The following is a 20,798-nucleotide window of genomic DNA, read 5'->3' as shown; positions in this document are numbered from 1 at the left end:
CAGCGGCGGCATAATAGGCCAGCCGTGTAGGCGGAGGCACCACTCGGCGGCGACGGAGGCAGGCCGGCGGTGAAGTCGTAGACGCCCAACAGCGGCGGCATAATAATAGGCCAGCTGTGTAGGCGGAGGCACCACTCGGCGGCGACGGAGGCAGGCCGGTGGTGAAGTCGTAGACGCCTAACAGCGGCGGCATAATAGGCCAGCCGTGTAGGCGGAGGCACCACTCGGCGGCGACGGAGGCAGGCCGGCGGTGAAGTCGTAGACGCCCAACAGCGGCGGCATAATAGGCCAGCCGTGTAGGCAGAGACACCAGTCGGCGGCGGCGGAGGCAAGCCGGTCGGTGAAGACGTAGACGCCCAACAACGGCGGCTTGATATGCCAGCTGTATGTTGATCTGCTGAATCAACTCATGCATGCATGAAATTTCTCCGAGCAAGCTATAGGCGGCTGCTCCCATGTGCCCGTGGTGGCGTGGTGGCCGCAACGCATCCGTCGGCGCTGCTCCCGACTGAAGATTTGAGCCATCGAGATTAATCTCGCCGTTTCTTCTGTAGTCGATTCCATCACACTTTTCGATGGGTAATTCGACGCAGCCCCTACCTGGCGCGCCAACTGTCGAAACATGAATTCGGCAATAATAAAAGGGGGTAGCGCACGAGACCTAAAAGTGGATGGATGCGAAGACAAAGGATTTAGACAGGTTCAGGCCCTCTCAATGAGAGGTAATACCCTACTCCTGTTTGGGGATTTGAATCCGCCGAGTGTGTATTGATCTGACGATCAGGTTGTGTCATGCCCCCTAGAGGGCCTCCTGCCCACCTTATATAGGATGGGGGGCAGGATTACAAGATAGAAACCTTAACCAATACGGTATCGGTTTCCTAAATCAGGACTTTAGGCCGTTCCGTAATATACAAGGAAACGTAACACCCAAGTCATGATCTGTTACATATTACATAGATATAAGTTATCCCCTATAACTAGTCGGATAACCATGCCGTGTGGGTATGGGGTACCCATAATCTCCACACTCGACTTCACGGCGCGGCGGGGCACCACGTTCGCGTCGCACCAGTACGACACGGGGCCCTTCTACGACGAGATCCGGCGGCGCCTCTCCTTCGACTTCACCAAGAGCCAGCTCGTCGAGAAGCTCCGCCGCCTCAAGAAGAAGTACCGCCTCTGCGCCGCCCGCATGGCCTCCTCCCCCCACGCCGCCGCCGCCGGCTTCGCCTTCAGGACCCCCCACGAGGGCGCCATCTACGACCTCGCCCGCCACATCTGGCCCCCCGCCCTCAAGCGCGACGGCACCGCCTCCGACGACGACGACATCAACCCCGCCGCCGCAGCTGCCACTGCGGCAGTTATGACGCCTGTTGCGATGGAGGATGGTTTCGGCGGAAGCGCCCCTACGCCGACGCCGACGCCGAGGGGCAGGGGAGGGCGGCGCGTCCGGCGGAGAATGGCGCAAGAGCAGGAGGCCGCAGCATTGCCTTCCGCGCCGGCGCTGACCTCAACAGATGGAGCTCATCAGGAGCCGCTTGTCGCGGCCATGGAGAACACATTGCCGCAGATTGCGCAGCTGCCACCGGTGTCGGAGACGGAGCCAATGCCAGTGATTGCCAATGGTGCTAATGAGGAGGCTGTCCGGAGCGTTCTGTCACGTCTACTGAAGGAGTTCATCACCTCATTCGCTGTGGTTGGGCAGACTGGTCCAGGAATGGGCTTAAACATGGGATTTGGGGGTGCTGGATTAAACGCTGATATTGCTGGCCTTGGTTTCGGCATTGCCGGGCTGAACCCTGGGGTGCCCGGTGCTGATAGGTGGAGGCAGCATCAGATACTTGAGCTGGAGGTTTATCTGAAGAGGATTGAGCTTGTGCGTGAGCAAGTCACCGCCGCGCTAGATGAGCTCAGGTCATCGGAAGGTTGATTTGTTCTCTTGTTTCATAGTCCCGTCGATACTTTCTCTCATTAGCAGGGAGTACTTTCAACTTCTTCTGTTGTAGTGTGTGCCATTAGTTGATGCATGTATTATAAAGTTCTGATTGTATACTTGGATCTAGCTTAGCTGCAGGTAGTTGCCCATAAGGTTAGAGGTGAGAACATCGATGTGTAGATGAAATGAGGATCAAAGCTGATCAATACTTGTAGCTCTACTTTATCTTATAATTTGATAAAATGCAATGAAGAGTTTCGAGTCAGGAATTTTATGATCCATATTGTTTTGTTTTTACTTGATCAATCTTAATTGGTTGTTGGTTATGCATTTGTTGGTGTATTGTCAGTATTGACAGAAGGAATTGAAAATCAAATAAAATCACACAACACTATTCAATCTGCAATCATTATTCTATTGTTTTTTTTTACTTCATCAACACAGTTTGCTTCTCTGGATTCCTGAGATGGTACATCATTTTGCAAAAAAATCTTGTGTTTTCTGGAAAACAATAATGCTTTCAACCTTTGTGAAGGTTCGAAGTAAACAGCTTGTGATTTTTTTCTCTGTTTTTTAAGCAAAGGTTGTTGGTGCTTGTAATCTTTGGCAGCTTCTGTCGTTAAGTTTCAGTATCTTATATTGAGCACTTGGTGAAGTTTGCTGAACTTTTTGTGAACATTCCCTGTGACAGATAGTCTGCCTGTTCCATTGGATTGCATAGTGCAACCCAATGTTTTCTTGCAGAATAACTCTGGAAATTGCAACAATATCTTTGCTTGGTATACTGTGCACTATGATGATTGAAGAATCAAATATGAATCAACCATGGAGAATCCATTTTGTTTTCAGAGGAAAAGGAGGAACAAACTAACCAAATATAACATATGCATCATAAAAAAGGTTGGGATCAAATCTGTGAAGCAAGAACTGAAAAGTACATTTGGAATCCATATACAGTGACATAACTTTCTGTTATAAACCAATCATTCTCCTTCAGAGTTTGCTTGCAGGTCCTGGTTACTGGATGACACATTCTCCCCCGGGATATCTCTCCTCATAGTAGCAGCCATAGCCATACCCCCGTGGCGGGCAAGGTGGTGGGCAAGGTAGTGGGCAAGGTGGTGGGCAAGGTAGCGGGCAAGGTGGCGGGCAAGGTGGTGGGCAAATGCCGCGGTCGTGGCAGCCGATGGGAGGGAACGAGCAGGGGGTAGAGCAGGAGCAGGGGCAGCCTGGCTTGAGCTTGACGTTGCACTTCTCGCAGTACTCCTTCCAAGCCTTCTCCAATTTCTCCTTGGCCTCCTTGCAGGGGTCCTTCTTCTCCTCCTCCTTGGGCTTGTCGTCCTCCACAGAGACGATGCACGCGGAGAAGCACTTCTTCCTCAGCTTGCGCACGATGCGCACCGGGTCGACGATCCCGACCACCGTCAGCGTGCACTTCTCCGCATCAATGTCCATGGACTTGATCCCTGAAGAAGGTGGTGACAGCATGTAAGGCCAACAGAAATGCAATTTGCTCTGCAACCTCATGCAGATGACAGGTTGGCTGTGTATGAACAGCCTTCTTCTTCGCTGCTTCAGCTCCAATGCGGAACAGATTAAGGTATGGGTAAAGTGCTAGTAATATTTAGTGACATATCATGATTTTCAATTATTATAAACCATTTTTCATGATTTTCTTGTGCACGTAGGTCACAGCATTGCTGGAGAGACAGGAAGAAATACCCTTGATCGTGGCAACAATCGCCAAAATCTCACTCTTGCATGCTCTGCCAATGAGGTCAGCTTTGATAACAGTTTTCTGCAAGAAATTTACAACGATCAAATCACACGGGACAAATGATTCATGAAAACTAAAACCGATCAGTACGGCCAGCTAATGACTGCAGAACGAGATCTTTGTTTCAAACAAGAACTATCAACATGAAAGCCAACAAGGTCACCACTAACCTTCGACATTGTGGCCAACGCAATCAATCACTTATTGCCTATGCCTGTGTGATGGAGAACAGGAGGTTGTTGCAATGGAAGGGTTTGCAGTTTGCGGAGCCTGTCTAATCTCAAGGTGTTTATATAAGAGGAGCTCACTGCTGAAGTCAACTCGGCAACTGCCATGGCGCCATTGGCTGGGACTAAGTCATGGGGGAACATTTCCGCGTTTGTGTGTACAACATGTGTTGTAAACAAATCTAGTGGTTAACCCGCTGTCACAAAATTCTGCTCTGGAAAGTGCGAACAGGGGGGGCTGCATTTTGTTTGTTTCAGTGCCTAGTCAATCCATTCAGTTGATCATTTTTTAGATAATGATCCATTCGGTTGATAAAACTTTGCGAGATAGCAATGATTAGTGAAGAGGGATTGGGCAGTTCTTGTGCTGGTGAGCAACTATATTATAGCAGCCAGTTGTCAGGCTGGTCAGTCTGCGTTTTCAAGGTTTGATTTTTTTTTTCTTATGTGGAAGTTTCAAAGCAGCAATGTTTTATTCTCGCATATCACCTTCGTGTTCGTGTTCTAGTAGTAGCACACTACACTGACATCACATTGTCTTTATTTTGCTTGATTTGTCCAGGTTTAGCATAAACTACATTTACTTAAGAAAATGACAGGTCGTCAGAGTTCACCGGCTCTGCCTAACTTTTCTCTTCTTCTTTCCCCAGAAAACCAAGCATTTCAGGGATCAGGGTACAATTATCCTTTCTTTCAGCGGTGAAGATGATGCAATTCACTGGGCAACAAACCAACAAGAGGAATAATTTTACGGTACTTTAAAAAAATATGTTAAAGTATCTAAATTTTATACTAATTTTTTTTACCTGGTTAAAGTATCTAAATTTTATACTAATTTTTTTTACCTGAAGATATTTAGCATGTAAAGATACCGAATTTTACACTAGAAAATATAATAGTTACAAGTAATGTTAAAATTATCCAACCAACAATGTTTAGAGGTTCTATAATTGGTCGCACTCATCGTCTGCTTACGGAACGCATGTAAAACTGTTGTGCTGCTCGGAGTAATCAGCCTGATTAGCCGTAACAATAATCAAGAACGGCGTGGTTATTATTAAAAATTAGACACGACTCATTGAAACGATCGTTGCAATCATATCATTTTCTTTTCTTTTCTGCAGGGATCGATCATACTAGTGTTGTCAGTTTTGTCGGATGGCAGAAGAGGACACAGTAAAGTAGACCAGAAAATATTGAAGCCCGGACCAAACCCACGCCTACATAGGGCTCCTATGAAAAGCAGGATTTTGAAAACATAAAAAAAGGGTGTAATTTCAGGCTCAATCCTACCGAAAACAGAAACACAGGAATTTTAGATGAAAATGGAAAACATGAATTTTGATCGAATGTTTGGAATCTTCCAAACAGTGAAGGGATTGAAGAAAATACTATATGAATTTTAGAATCCATCTCTACGGGCCTGTACACTTTGATGCTATTTTCAATCTTTTGGTAAAGTTGTCAAAAAAGTGGCTACATTTAGTTTGTTACTAAATTTTGGTAAGGTTTTTTTTTTGGCATCAAAATGAATAGGCCCAGCAATCCAAAACAATCCAAAGGGCTCCAAAGAAAAATTCTCCATAAGAATTCAATCCTTTTGAATTCCCTACAAAATCCCTTGGTTCCAAAGGAGCTATAGGGATGCAAGTTACTAACCCGATTGAATTCCCTACAAAATCCCTTGGTTCCAAAGGATGCACTAAGTTACTTTTTTTTTTTAGAGAAGGGTATTTTTTACTTGATCTCTAATATCTAGTATGATCCTATGGATTGAGATCAAATGCAGTTGCTATTGTAACTGCACAATAGCAACTGCACACAATCATGGCCATTCGTTTTCAGATCCAACGGCTCTAGATGACTGCTACAGTGCAGGCATAATAGTACATACCTGCTACAGTGTTTTTGCTACAGTACCACTTCATATCCTGGCCTTCCGTTCTAGATCATGTGATGCACATGTAACTGCTTAAGTTACAGTTACAATAACAACTGCACAGGATGTTGATCCATGATCTATGAGTGGGTTAATTGGTCAACCTACTCACACAACTTCTAACCCTGTATTGTCCGACACCAACGGCATGGCTGCACTTGACCTAGTTGCCATGTGCTGGTGGCGAGCCCGTGCGTCTGCCTACTATCACCGGCCCCTGGCTAGTACACTCTAAGCATATACTGTTGCACACTAGGAAACCGAATTGGTGACCGAGCCCAACCTCCAAAGTCAGAACCAAAACACAGCAACCAGCCAAATACTTACTTCCGATCGATCTTGCATTCTTGCACATGTACGTACGTGCACAGGTCAATTAAGAAATAAAATAGGGGAAAAAAAAAGAAGAAGTTACTGCATGTGTACTATCCAAGGATGGACACGAACGAATTACAGAAACGCATATCAAAATCCAACTAGTGAAATTAAACTATTGTATGGAATTCGTAGGCCTGATCCGATCACGAGAGATTATCAAATCTTGGATCCATCCAATCCCAGCTACTTAGAATCAGGATACTCCAGCTTCAGAGTGTCACGGTTAACTTTCTCACCTATGTGTAAGTTACAAAGTTATTACCATGATTTTACATATGGAGAGAATCCTGATCTGGCTATCCAGACCCCGGACACCCTAAGGTCGACATAGCTCGATCGGTGCCTGGAGTTGAAAGTCCATAGGTTGAAACTTATTTTCACCATAATAGACCGAGATAATGAAAAATTAGTACATGCGTGAACAGTATAGATATGTTAGGGTATGTTTGGTAGAGCTCCAACTCTTAAATTTAGCTCCAGGAGTTAGGTTTGAAGGAACAACCTAAATCCAATTCCGCATCTCTAGTTCATTTTGTGAGAACGCTTCACCCAGCTCTACTTCTATTTTAGGTGGATCTGAAACTGTTCGACTGGGCTCTAGCCTTTAGCTTTAGAAGAGGTGGAGCTGGAGCTCAAGTTGAAGCTGTACCAAAGAGACCCTTGGCTACTGAATGATGCAGTGTCCTCCGGATTCTAGGTGATAGCCAAAGCCAAAGGAAGGCGACGGCTTGTAACTGTAACTGTAGGATTTGTAGAAGTAGCAGTCCGGCAGGGAGCACGGGCTGTGGTGGCAGCTCGCCGCGCACACCTTCACGCAGGCGCACTCCGCCTCCTTGCACTGGCACTGGCACGGATCATCGTCGTCCTCCTTCTTCTTCTCCGGCGCCGGCGGATCCGGCTCCTTGGGCTTGTCGTCCTCGACGCTGACGACCGCCGCCGCGAAGCACTTCTTCTTCAGCCGGTGCACGATCTTCACCGGGTCCACGGGGCCCAGCACCGTCAGCGTGCACTTCTCCTCGTCGATGTCCATCGACTTGATCCCTGCATGAATGAAGAAGACGGTGGCATGCCAGGTCACTGCCATATGGGTCCCACTCCTGTAGAATTTGTAGCTTCTTAATTAATTACCTTGTAGCGTGGAGACAGCATGCAAGATGTCTTTCTTGCAGCTTCTGCCGATGAGATCGGCTCTGATCACCGTCTTCTGCAAAAATTGTGTCAAATTGACAGGATACAGTTAATTAAGCATGATCTATATGCTACCTAGCTAGATCGACTTATTGTCATCACACCAGTTAGCTATAGTTTTCTTTTAGGCAAATAATTGATGCAGAGATCGATCGATGTGAAGACCAAACCTTGGACATTGTCTTGATCTGAGCTATGTCACCACCCTTGGGATTTTTGAGAGATGTCGACAGGTGGACAGAAATTCTGTGTAGCTAACCGGAGAGAAAGGGACGTTTGTTCTTGTGTCACTTGCTACTGGAATTTTATGCAGATACTATCTCTGCAAAGTCTGAATACCATTTTATACAATGGCGACCCAGCAAGTCAACTCGACTGGCAAACAATGTATAATGCAACTTGGGCTTAATTAGGACTAATTTGTGATTGTGGTCACTCTGTTCAGCAAGATAGCAACTATAGCCATATGCCTTTTTATTTTCCCTTTCTGAAAAATATGCTGCAAGTAGTCATTTTAAATTTGCTAATTATGGGCTAATTATAGGAGCAAAAATATGGCAAATTGGTGCAGGGATTCATGCATGCCTATGAATAATTAGCTAGCTAAGTGTGTGTATATATATATAGACTAATACACTTTGTTTATGGTCAGACGTATCCAGCCTAGCTATGGTCATTAGTCTGCTTGTTTTGTACAAAACAATTAATGGCAGAGCTACTGTGCTCTAGATGGGATCTAACACAGAAAACAAAGAGGATGCCAACGCAAAAACATGCTGAAAACACGCGCTTTGAACTTCAGGGCAGCATGTGATAAGAGTAAAAGAAAAGAGGAGAGGTGCCGTGTGATGAATTCGATCTCTGTATTAGTTGACTAAAGAAAATGTCAGCAACAGCAGGAGATCAAGTAGTTTCTCCATTCAGGGCCAATAATTTGATGAGATGTCTGCAGTGCCGACCTCTGAACCAAGTCAAATAACACTGTGGCTAGGGGACCATGGGTGTCAGGGTCAGCTCTAGCTAGGTCGTGTTAGTTCACCCCCAACTACTCCTAACTTTCAACTTTCTATCACATCACATCACATCCAAAATTTTTCTACACACGTAAACTTCTAACTTTTATTTTTTCCAAACTTTCAACTTTCCCTAAACTTCTAATTTTTTTCAGAAAGTAAACACAGCCCTAGTTTCCTTCAAGTTCGAGGACGATGAGCGGTACTGAAACCACCTGCGAGGTAGGTCGGGTGATCGCTCGGGCTCTACCGCTAGCGTCCTTCGTCAACAACACACATAAAATTATTGGTCACTAACAAACGTCTTTTATCAACCGATTTCATAGCGATGCCGATGGCATGGCTTCGAGCCAGCACGTTATACATTGCCAATAATGGGTCAGACTAGCTAGTTTAGAGGTTTGCTTTTCACATTAGTTTTATTGACTATGCATTTGTAAAATGAGTTTAGTAAAAGAACTACGATTAAAGAATTACGGTACCGTGTGGTTAGTGAAAAAAAAACAACTTCAAGAAATCATATATGAGGCTCGAAAAGGATACATTTGAAACCATCGTAAACCTTCTTTTTCTGACCAAGAATCATCAGAAGCTGCTTTTTTTGTGACGTAACAATAGTTAGAAGCCGTGATGCAAGCCTTTCGTTTTATTAAAAAACACTCGACCGCCATATAAAAACTAATCAACTTTGGATGCTTGCCAACGTTTTCATGGCTACGTGTCCATATTAATTATATTGTATTGTATGCAGGCCATGCATGAGAACCACAAGTTGGGAGGCAGGAGCTTAATTAGTCAATGGTACTCCGACATCAGTTGGTACTTTGCTGTACCTGCCAGAACAAACCCTTGATTAATACTCCCTCCGTATTTTAATGTACGACGCCGTTGACTTTTTAACCAACGTTTGACCATTCGTCTTATTCAAATTTTTTATGCAAATACAAAAATACTTATGTCATGCTTAAAAAACATTTGATGATAAATCAAGTCACAATAAAATAAATGGTAATTACATAAATTTTTTGAATAAGACGAAAGGTCAAACGTTTGTTAAAAAGTCAATGGCGTCATACATTAAAATACGGAGGGAGTATTTCATTAGAGAAATGCAAATGTATACTGGCTCACAAAAAAGAACATACTTGGGCCTATAAAAAAGAGGGAATATACTTGTGCACTTGACCCAATTTTATGTTTTAAGACCAAGGAGTATGATTTTTTTTTGGGGGGGGGGGGGGTTCCAGGAAAGGACTACATATGATGATTGAGCTGTTACTGAATAAAAAAGAAAACAGAAATTAAACCAGCTATACTTAGTTCAATCTTAGTAAGCAGGTTGATTATGGATGTGCTACCAGCTATCTCCAGTCTTTACAAGTCGGCGCATCGTTGTATTGATGTGTGCTGCTGATTTAAACCCTTCATTATGGTATTTCTTCTTGTGTTGATTTGTCCCAGTTTCCGGGGAAAAAAAGGGAAACATATGTGAGATCTTTCATTTGCATTGTTGCATTGATCATTAATTCCCCTGCATAGCTATGGGCAAATTTTCGGTCCAATTATTGAAGTCATCAAATACTCACCTTAAAAAGTATGGCTTGCCACGATATTTTAGGTAACAAATTTGTTAGCCATAGTTATGACAAACAAAGTTAGGCAAACTTTAAGAGTCTAATAATGTGCGCGCCAAATCTGTGATGAAACGTCCAGGCCGATGATGTTCCATGCAAACAACCGATCAAATCATTATTGCAACCCAAGTATCCATTAATTGGCTTGGCTCCTGATCCATATAAACATTCATTGTCGTATTCTAGGGCCATCAGTTGTTGCACTGGGGAGACATGAATATATCAATGAATCAAAGGGTAGGTTAAGAATGTATCTAATTTCTTTGAAGTAGGTAGGATGTGTTATCTTGGTTTTCAATCTAGTTTGTTTGTACCTTGTTGAGTTTGGAAAATCCAAATTGACATTCTTCTTTTGTCTGGGAGGAAGTAATAAACTCTCCTATAGCCTCTTACTTTTCTACTCATCCTACTGCTGCTCCCCTGAAGCGAGAGAAACAGAGTTCTTTTGCGCTTGTGTGAGATTAAGTGATACTACCTCTAGCATTACTTACATTCATATAAATGTTAATGAATCTAGACATACATATATATCTAAATTTATTAATATATATATGAATATGTGCAATGTTAGAAAGTCTTATAATATAAAACGTAGGAAGTACTGTATATCATGCAAATTTTAGATAATGTAAGCATTATAACTTCCTTCTTTGTTACTCTTTAGTATTCTCCACCAATTGGATATGCACACGAATATATGTATAACGCAAATGATAGGCTTCGAGTGAACTTTTAGTATATGTCTTGTCTTGCTTTCTACTACTACTCTAATTAAAATATCTCAACCAGGAAATTAATTGAATATGCATGCTCTAGTAGCAGCATGGTTTATTCTCGAAATTTAGTAACTTCTTCTCCTTGTTAATAAGCACCGACGTATATTCCTCTTGTTTTTGTTCGGTTTGTCGATCCAGGTTAAGCATTGAATAAATTAACTTACTTGAAAAGGTGAAAAGTGAGAGGCCACCAACACTGCAGAGGTTCCTTCCATACTCCTTTTTCCCTTTAAAAACCAAGCACTATTCAGCAATCATCAGGATGCAAGTTAATTAACTGACCAGTTTTCCTTGTTGAAGTGGGTGAGATCCTTTTGGCCCCAATCTTTGAAGATTCTAATTAGTGGTTACACTCATTATTTGCTTATGGATTGCATGCAAGACTACTGTGCTGCAGTGGACAAAAATAAATTTGATAGTAAGCCGTAACCATGATGAATGACGAGATGTCTGTTGTTAACTGAACAGCTGAGAAACAAGATGCATGAAACGACGATTTTTACAGTCAATATTATATATTTTTCACTCTACAATTTCATTTCAGCTGATAATTTCAAGACTGATGAATGATGAGTGGAGTTTATAACAACTAGGAAGGTAACCCGGGCAAATGCGCAGGTATGTATGTTAACCTTCATTTATAAGGATGAAAAATTAACCGGATTGTTTATACCACAATTTAAAAGTACGACATTGCTCAAATAATTTCTTTGGATAAGAAAGATATAAATAACTAAATACGGTTCTGTATGATATTTTTAATTAAAATATAGTTAATATAGGATGTACTCATAATCTCATTTGTATCTTATGTTTTTTCTTTGTAAAACTAAAGTACTGCAATGCAAATGTGGCGATGAGATCGTGGTGTTTTTCTATTTGTGACGGTAACAGTGTAGAAAATCACTCGGGATATGGGCTCTGAACTAAGAGCATGGCCAAGAGATGCCTAAAAATCTCTCTAAATCTCTTTTTGAGATTCTCTAATAAGGAAGGATTAAAAATATATTTTCTTTCAATAGAAAGTCTATATTTAACTTCTAAAATAAAAATATGGGCATTTCTAAATCTCTTTTTGAGATTCTCTAATAAGGAAGGATTAAAAATATATTTTCTTTCAATAGAAAGTCTATACTTAACTTCTAAAATAAAAAGATGGGCATTTCTAAATCTCTTTTCAGATTCTCTAATAAGGAAGGATTAAAAATATATTTTACTTCAATAGAAAATCTATATTTAACTTCTAAAATAAAAAGATGGGCCTCTCTCCACCCAGACCTTATCAGATAGTGCCATCTAGCTCCGCGATCGCCCATCTAGTGTCGCCCTCCCTATCACCTCTTTCCTTGGGCGACAGGCTGAAAAGATGGAAACTGGGAGTTAAAAGGAGAAGGGAATACCAATTTTGAAAGGAATGTCATGGGAACTGAATGGAGGAGGGACACTATTGGTGATGTTCTAATAGGATCAAACGTGATGAACCCTCACTAAGGATGACTACCGTTTCTAAAGAACGTTTAGAATGTTAAGTGTCTTCTAATCTGAGCCATTTATTTTCTTTTAAAATTCATGCAGTTTTTTCTTAGGAGGGTATAGAAGCACGTCTCACATAACTTACGTTTTTTTTTCACGTAAGTTATGTGAGACGTGCTTCTATACCCTCCTAAGAAAAAACTGCATGAATTTTAAAAGAAAATAAATGGCTCAGATTAGAAGACACTTACGTTTTTATTCGGTGAATACTACGTTCGAGTACACGGGAGATTTATTTTCAATGTTTTCTCATGTGAACGGTAATTCATATTTATACATACACGAAAGATTTTTTTTTTCCAATCTGGGAGGCATTATTTTTTCAATAGATCTAATCCAAATCCAAAACAATTGGTTCACCTATTTAAGTGAAAATAAACTGTTGGATGTTTTACAACTTTATTTTCTCTAATTTATTAAAACACCATGTGGTGGCATATAAGTATTTGTAGAGTGCATGTGATAGCTTGGAAGCGTTTGTAGAAAGTTTAATAGACTTTTAATATATAACAAATTATTTGAGGGCACCAATATATATCAAATTAAAGAAAGTTTATACCGAGAATGAAGCCTCAGAATATAAGTAAGGAAATGACACGGTCTTCGGATCTTCATCATAGAAAATAGATGAAGGAGACACACCAAAATATTTTTTAAAAAAAGATAATCAATCTAACCATTTTTAAAACAATGGATAATACGGCATTTCGTCAATAAAAGATATAACCACTTATTATAAAGTTTTGTCTCAAAAGGAGAAAATCATTTTATTCAACCCTAATTGTAAATATATATATCCGCAATTGACAATTAACTCGATATTTCATCATGTAATATATATTAGTTCCTTATCCTCGTCACACATTTTAGTTAATTCTAGAACCTCCGGCAGTACGTTGTCCTGAAAAAATACCTATACATAAGATTTTAGTTAGTTCTTTATCAAAAACATCATATCATTTTACCAGATTATTGCCATGGACTTTTGTTAAGTTATTTCTCAAAAATATTTAATTTATCCCTATAATCGAATAGATATAATCCGTGCCAATATTTAATTTGTTAATAGCTCCTGGATTTTCCGCAACAATAATAGTACTATTTTTGTACAATGGAGACCCAAGAAGTCAACTCAAGTGGCAACAGTATATAATGCACTATATGGCAACATGGGATATGTCGATCAGTCCATTTTGCAAGTAGCCATGTTTAATTAGTTATGAAAATATTGCAGATAGTCATGTTAAACTGCTGTAGTAGTACTTACTAGTAGTAGCTAAGTTTGGATTTTGCTTCTAGCCAGACGTAACTAGCTTAGCTAGTTAAGTACTCCTATGAGGCCTTTAGTCTGTTTGTTTTATACAAAACAATGCCAAATCTACAGTGTTCTAGATGGGATCGATCGTCCACTGCTTTGAGAAAACAAGAGGATATGCCCACTCAAAAACTTGATGAAAACACGCTCTTGATCTGCAGTTGACTAAGAAAATGTCAAGCAACAACAAGAACTAATAATTCGATGAGCACATATATCTGTGACATTTGTATGGTTACCAAAGAAACAATGCATTTGTGAAATCGTCACTGCAAGCTATGTTTCCCCTAAAAGATGTGTTCTTTTTTCTGACGCAAGAAATAGTCAGAAGCTGTGATGAATAGTACAGTACTTTCATTTCTTTGATGAAAAAAAAATGCAGGGTTGGTTGCCATGCCCATGGCGATGGAGCACGTATGATAGGATCAATAAGTTGGGAGGAAGGAGATTAATTAGTCAGGTAGTACATTAATTTGGTACTTGCATGCAAATGGTATACCGGAGGACAAGTTGGTGCACCTGCCAGATTAATAATTAAACCCTTATAGTATTTCATTAGAGAAATACAAATGTATAGCGGAGTACAAGGAAGAAAACACTTAATTAGGCCTTAAAAAGGACAATATACTTGGCACTTAGTCTCCATTAAGTCTTCAGATCAAGGGTTTCTTTTTTTTTTTTTTTGGTGCCAGGAAAGGAATATGCCATAATTGTGCTGGCTACTGGTATAGGGAAAAAAAAGAAAGAAGAAAACCAGCTATGTTCAGTCCAATTTCAGTAAACAAGTTGATATGTTTATGTTCTAAAAGAAAACAACAACCAACTTCGGTCCAATCTTAATAAGCAAAGTTAATTATTGATGCCATATGATGCGCGCTCGTGAGGAGAAACATACGTTATGAGATTTCTTCTGGGCCGGGCTGGCCTGGGCTACAGAATGTCACAGCCCCATTGTTTGGTTTGTACTTATCTATGACTCTATGTAGACCGCGTACGGAAAGTCTAATGCGCGATCGATCGCGGGTAGCGATCACCACCTCTCACACCTAAAGTCTATATAGCCAAAGTTTATAAATTAAAAGTTTATATGTCCGATTTAAATTTAAATTTGAATTCAAATATTTTTTATAATATTTTTATACATCTAAAGTTTATAGACCTAAAGTTTATAAGTCAAAAGTTATATACCCGTTTCAAATTTGAATTTGAATTATATCCGATTCAAATTTGAATTTGAATTCAAATATTTTCTATATATAGTATTTCTATACATCTAAAGTTTATACACCTAAAGTTTATAAATCCAAAGTTTATAAGTCAAAAGTTTACATACCCGATTCAAATTTGAATTTGAATTATATCCGATTCAAATTCAAATTTGAATTCAAATATTTTCTATATATAGTATTTCTATACATCTAAAGTTTATACACCTAAAATTTATAAACCCAAAGTTTATAAGTCAAAAGTTTACATACCCAATTCAAATTTAAATTTGAATTCAAATTTTTATATATAATATTTCTATACATAAATTTTTCTAACTTTTTGTTTTTTAATTTTTTTTTGTGGTTTACTGTAGTAAGAAGAGAAGAAGGGGAGGAGGAAGAGGGGAGAAAGAGGAGGAGTAGGGGGATGGATGGGTGATCGCTGGGAGCGATCACCCGCCCATTAGGCGTGCCCGACAGCGTACCCTATGTACGTAGGGGTATAGCTGCACTCATGTACATGTGCATATGTAGCCATTCGATTGACATCCCACGGCCAACTCTCCAAGCGTTGGCGATTTTATGAATACCCCCGGCCTCCTCGACTTCAATTTTGCAAAACGCTCCTTACAACCTTCGAATACCCACCCGCCTCCTCCACTTCAATTTTGCAAAAACACTCCTTACAACTTTTTGGATTAGGAGTTGAGGACCAATCCTAATTTTATTTATGTAATTAGTTTTATAAATAGTCTATATTTAATACTCTAAATTAATGTCCAAACGTCTAATGTAACCGGGATTAAAGTTTAGTCGCTGATCCGAACACCACCGACAGAGATGGCGCGGCGCGGAGGCCGCGAGCTCGAGCGGCGTCTCACCTTCGGAGGCGTTGACGACAACGCGAGGGCAGAGACGGTGACAGCGGCACCGCGTGCATCCCCAATCCTGGACCTCGCCGGGCCACCGGCGGAGACGTCAACATCAGATCAGATGCGTGCATCCCCCTCCTCGAGGTTAGCAGCTGTATCTGGAACTCTGAATGTTCTTGCTGTTTTGATCTTTTTGTTTCTAATTTCTTTCTCGCTTCAATAGGGACCACCGCGTCGCTCTCGCACGGACGGCTCGGGGGCGAAACTCTAGCCACCTGCGCCGCCACCTCCCACCCATCCTCAGCACCTCGCCGCCGCCGGAAAGCCAGGCAGCCAGCCGGGAAGGCCGCGGCGGGGGTAAGGCGGCCCGGCGAAACTCCTCCTCGGCGCGGGAGGACGGAGCGCCGCCACGACGGCCGGAGACGACAAGGGAGCAATGGATCCGGTGTTCCCGGAGATGGATCCGGCGTTTGCCAAGGCAGATACGTAGGCGGTGGTAGAGCTTGGTCGCGGGAGCGAAGATGACGGCGGCGGTGCTGGATCTGGAGCTCCCAGATCCAGTTTCGGCGGCGGCGTCCCTGCTCGGTCCTGGCTAGGGAGCAGCCGGCGCGGGCGTCGCGACGGCGCGGGCAGCGGCGCTGGTGGCGACGCGCGGCAGAGGTCGCGGCGGGGCAGGAGGTCGTGACGACGCGGCACGGCGTGGACGGGAGGCCGTTGTCGCGGCGTGCCCGTGCTGGTGGCACGAGGGCGGCGTCGGTGGAGTCTGCGTAAGGAGGAAGCCGGCGTAGGCTGCTTGGGTGCTAGTGGTAGCGGTGGTGACCGACGACGGTCATTGACTAGGCTTGGGTGCTAAGGGGTTGGCGTGGTGGTCCGACGATGGTTGGTGTACACGATGGTTGTGTGGAGCTTTGATTGGGAATCGCTGGCGAAAGCCTTGCCAGGCCATGGGCCGGCATGACGACGACGACGCCATTAGGTGCCGTTCTCCTTCTTGAAGGCGTCGTTTTGCGTTGACCTCTCCTAGCATCAAGAACCTTCCGTGTACATCGATAGTCGGTGGACTTCTGCAATGTCTCCAAAGCCCTACAAGCCTAGGGTGTTTGACGAGGCCTTCGCTGCCTTGCTCCTGTTCTTTGCTCTACGGCGGGTGTTTATCATCCTTTTTGGTTTCTGTTGGGTAGAGTCGGAGCTGCTTTGTTGTAGGGGTGCGACGAAGCTTGGCAACGATGACACACTGCATTTTCCTTATAGGATTGTTGATGCTAGCTTCGTGCAGGAAGTGATTCTTTGGTAGTTTGGGCTGATGTTCTTCATGGGTATCATTTCTGTTTGCTCTTTTTGGCGTTGGAGTAGCATCGCAGTGAGGTCGAAGCTGCTGTGTCACTTGGGTGGCAAGCTTGGCAACGATAACATGCGTTGGCTACTGTGTCGTCTCTATGACAAGCTTGGTCAATGTCTTATGTTGGGCTCCGTCATGGTAGCTTAGGTTAGATTAGTTGTTAGTGTGGTGTTGTAATTGTGGTTTTTGCTCAGTTTTTCCAAATTAACTGGACATTGTTAGGTTTGGTCTCGTTTGCTCCTTAAAATGAGACACCTTTTTCTTAATATAAAACGTCGGCAACGGCCTGACCGTTCGAAAAAAAAAATTCTTTCTCGCATGGTTCTGCTAGCAGTAAAGGCGCGAAGAAGCAGAAAACGCCGTAAAGCTGGCCAGCGATTTGGAGTCTTATCCTTGGCGAAATATGTATGTAATATGTGTGTGGTTTAATAATAACTTAAAGATTGTAAGGGTAGCCGGCGATTTGTCTGGTTTATCAAGCTAATGAAATTAATTGCTATTCCTCTTGAAAGAACTATATTATCGTGGATGTTTGATTTGCATATACTCTTGTAGTAGCTGTGGAAAAAAAAATCTGGTCATTGAGCATTCAGGTTACTTGAGAGTTTTTCAGTGAATGGATTGAGTGAATTGCCAGGGAGCATTCAGATTTTTCTAAAGCGATGGTCGCATGTTGTCAAATAGATCAGAAATAATTGTGGTGGTAGAGCTGCACATCTTGCTCAGTTATGATCACAGTTTCAGTTTCTATGTAGTGACTGCAGAGCTTGTACTTAAGCTGTGATTTTGAATAATTCCTGGGCTAAGAAATGACATTCAATATAACTTTAAAGCATCTCAGTCATATGAAAAAGGCAGACACGGTAGAACAAAATTAGTTCAGAATTTGTACATGAGCATATATGAACTTTGCACTAATTAGTTACTACATTTTTTTCTGGACAATCACAACTATCATGAAAGACCATCTGTTTGCAAATCTTGCAGGGCCGTGGTATTCCTTCCTTGCCACTCTGCTTCTTTACCAGTATTATCATCCTTGCGTCTTGTTCTTCTGCTTCTCCCACTCTGCTTCTTTATTGATTCAATCTGCCAAAAATAAAAGAAGATATGAATGAGTACAATCTAATCTAATCACTTCAGACACAGCAACATGGAGCAACCGCACGCCAACGCCATTTATCTTGCAATTGGTTAGACCTAATTAATCAGTCAGTAGGATCGAATGAGAAGGACTTGATAATACCGCGGGACAGAGGGGGTGTTTTGCAAAATTGAAGTGGAGGAGGTGGGCGGGTATTCGTAAAATCGCCACACTTGGAGAGTTGGCCATGGGATGTCGATCGAATGGCTCCAGATGCATGTCTACATGAGTGCAGCTATACCCTGTGTACGTAGGATACGCTGCCATGAATATAAGTTAAAAAAAATTTAAAACTAAATTTAAAGTTGATTTGATGGTTCTCTCATCATAGTTTATTTTACAATATTTACTTTTAAATCATTAAGGACACGCATATAGAAGTTTCACTTACAGATTTTGCTAATAAGCGGTTCCAATAAACATAAGCATAAACGAAAAAATGAGGCTCCCATGAGCATCATTTGTTTTTCGTGAAATATGGACGACCCGTGACACCAGTCGCCCATAACAACACGATACACATATATACACATAGGTAATTTATTCGAGGTGTTGACCAGAAAGAAATATATATTTACATGGGTGGCGCATCTTAGATGGCCGCCCATGTAAACTTTATTATTCAGGCGGCGTATTGCTAGTGTTCGTTTGTGGTGTTGTCGTTTCGTCTTTCTCCCATCATTACTTCAAGTCTTCAACTACGGTGGTGTTTGAGATAAATCAAGGTGAAAATGAAGTCAACTCACAAAAAAGAGAAAGCCATTAGCGTATGATTAATTGAGTTTTAATTATTAAAAATTTAAAAATAGATTTATTTGATATTTTAAAAGCAACATCTATTACCATCGGTTTTCGCGCGAACTCCTATCACTTCCTCCTCGAAAGATGAACAGTTGGACGACAGTCATGTCCTTCACTACCTTGACGCGACTCCTCAGCTCTCAAGTCACGGCTATTTTTCTACAAAGTGTGTAATGTGAGTTTTCTCAACTTTTGAGTTCTACCATCATGTCTCAAATATATGAGTTTTTTTTATCTATTATACAAATGTTACATCAATGTAAGCAAAAGTTTATTGATTTTTTTATATAGATGGTTAATAGTGTAGTTCTATGAAACCTTAGATTCATACTTGGGGTTATGTATCACCTGATAAAATTTCGGTTGTTTTTGCAACTTGTACCACGATAATGGGCCTGTTCGGTAGGCTTGGCTGCTGCAGCTCTGCAGCTGCGCTGCTGCAATAACTACAGTGGTGTTGACGACTAAATTTGGTAGTACCATGGGTTGGATTCGAAATTGGAAACGAAGCCAATTTGGAAAGAGTCCGTTTGAGAAAGCAGAGTACACATTGGTTACGAACAGCATCGGTTGTCACATAAATTGGCTTAATGGTATCAGCTGCCACATATCGGCTAAGTACCGGATCCGATGAAGTCAAGCCGATGCAACCAGCCTCGAGAAAGTTGGCCCTACGATCGTCGACGGGTTGGTTGAAGCCCTTCACAGCTATTGCCATACAAGGATAGGAGTCCTAAAAAGGGCAATTGTATCTATTAATTAGGGCATTTTCTAGTTTCCTTAGAGATATCTTGGTTATGGTCCACCTGAAGGGCTCATTCGTATTCTATTGTGTTAGAGATAAGAGTCGTGTCCAGCAAGGACCTATCATGTACTTCGGGTATAAATATGACCCGACCCCATGTAATCAAGGGACGTCAGTTCAATACACTTCGGCGCATCGCCACCCTTTTTACTTTCATTGTTTCGACGAGTTTTTGCTTTCGAGTTGGGCTGCATCGGGTTCGATCTCCGACGAAGAGGTAAATCTTGTCATGGTGGCTTGCGTTCTCGGGATTAGTGCTTACATCTTTATGACACTCTAATAATGTCCATGGAAGCCGCTGAGCTATCATATATATAGCATAATCTAGATTGATCTCGCTTTCTAAGCTTCATCGGCTAGCCTCTATCATCGAAAACGGCCGGTAGGCTTAGGCTTCGATATTAAGCTTGATTATGCGGTATATCTACCATCTTGAATGAGCTCTCAACAATTTGATTAGATCTTGTGTTTCTCTTCACGCTTAATGCTGCATCGATTAGGTTCGATCTATTAAAACTGTCTTGAAACGTTCTATCTAATTCTTTCTTTAGCCGCTAACAGAGATAGTATCGGAGTTTCAGCTGATCTTACCTGATTTAGTCGTTTTGCTTCCTTTTTTGGTTCTAGATCGTCTAAATCTGCCCCTTATATTAAGATCCCATCCTCTTGAAGTATATTTAAGCTTCCCATCAATATGCTAGGTCATCACGCTCGCTAGATTGGTCTTAGTTTTTTTATACTTCATCTATGTTGGTATTTCGCTATAATGTGGTATCGGAGTTCTAGCCGATACATGTTAGGTTTACCCCATCGGCTATGCTGTGAATGCGCATAATCCCTACTTTGGAGCACATTTAGATATAGAACAATTTATATTGTCTCGGTGTTGCCACTGATCTGTCCCAATCGC

At 41.9% G+C, this 20,798-nt stretch overlaps 3 protein-coding genes and 1 long non-coding RNA gene across 4 annotated transcripts; 2 read left to right on the top strand and 2 right to left on the bottom strand.

Annotated features, from left to right (window-relative positions):
• Window positions 1-220: 220 nt before the first annotated feature.
• On the top strand, window positions 221-2,220 carry LOC4327221 (probable transcription factor At3g04930). Its single transcript, XM_015789219.3, has one exon. It carries the CDS (start codon window positions 938-940, stop codon window positions 1,931-1,933), a length of 996 nt encoding a protein of 331 aa, XP_015644705.3. The 5' UTR covers window positions 221-937; the 3' UTR covers window positions 1,934-2,220.
• A 534-nt stretch (window positions 2,221-2,754) lies between these two features.
• LOC107277149 (heavy metal-associated isoprenylated plant protein 43) lies at window positions 2,755-3,982 on the bottom strand. The gene is made up of 3 exons (XM_015786886.3): window positions 3,887-3,982; window positions 3,662-3,737; window positions 2,755-3,405 (listed from the first exon to the last, which is right to left on the bottom strand). The coding sequence occupies exons 1-3, from the start codon at window positions 3,893-3,895 to the stop codon at window positions 2,957-2,959; spliced, it is 534 nt and encodes a 177-aa protein (XP_015642372.1). The 5' UTR covers window positions 3,896-3,982; the 3' UTR covers window positions 2,755-2,956.
• LOC136354974 (uncharacterized) lies at window positions 3,403-3,747 on the top strand. The gene is made up of 2 exons (XR_010738920.1): window positions 3,403-3,539; window positions 3,628-3,747. It is a non-coding gene; the product is annotated as an uncharacterized lncRNA (long non-coding RNA).
• Window positions 3,983-6,478: 2,496 nt separating the features above from the next.
• LOC107277158 (heavy metal-associated isoprenylated plant protein 2) lies at window positions 6,479-7,745 on the bottom strand. Its single transcript, XM_015789879.3, has 3 exons — window positions 7,619-7,745; window positions 7,389-7,464; window positions 6,479-7,301 (listed from the first exon to the last, which is right to left on the bottom strand). The coding sequence occupies exons 1-3, from the start codon at window positions 7,625-7,627 to the stop codon at window positions 6,925-6,927; spliced, it is 462 nt and encodes a 153-aa protein (XP_015645365.1). The 5' UTR covers window positions 7,628-7,745; the 3' UTR covers window positions 6,479-6,924.
• Between the last annotated feature and the right edge of the window lie 13,053 nt (window positions 7,746-20,798).

This window comes from Oryza sativa, chromosome 1, assembly GCF_034140825.1.
Source record: "Oryza sativa Japonica Group chromosome 1, ASM3414082v1".
Classification (NCBI taxonomy): domain Eukaryota; kingdom Viridiplantae; phylum Streptophyta; class Magnoliopsida; order Poales; family Poaceae; genus Oryza; species Oryza sativa.
Note: the sequence above shows the minus strand (reverse complement) of the source record. Positions and strands in the feature narration are given on the sequence as shown.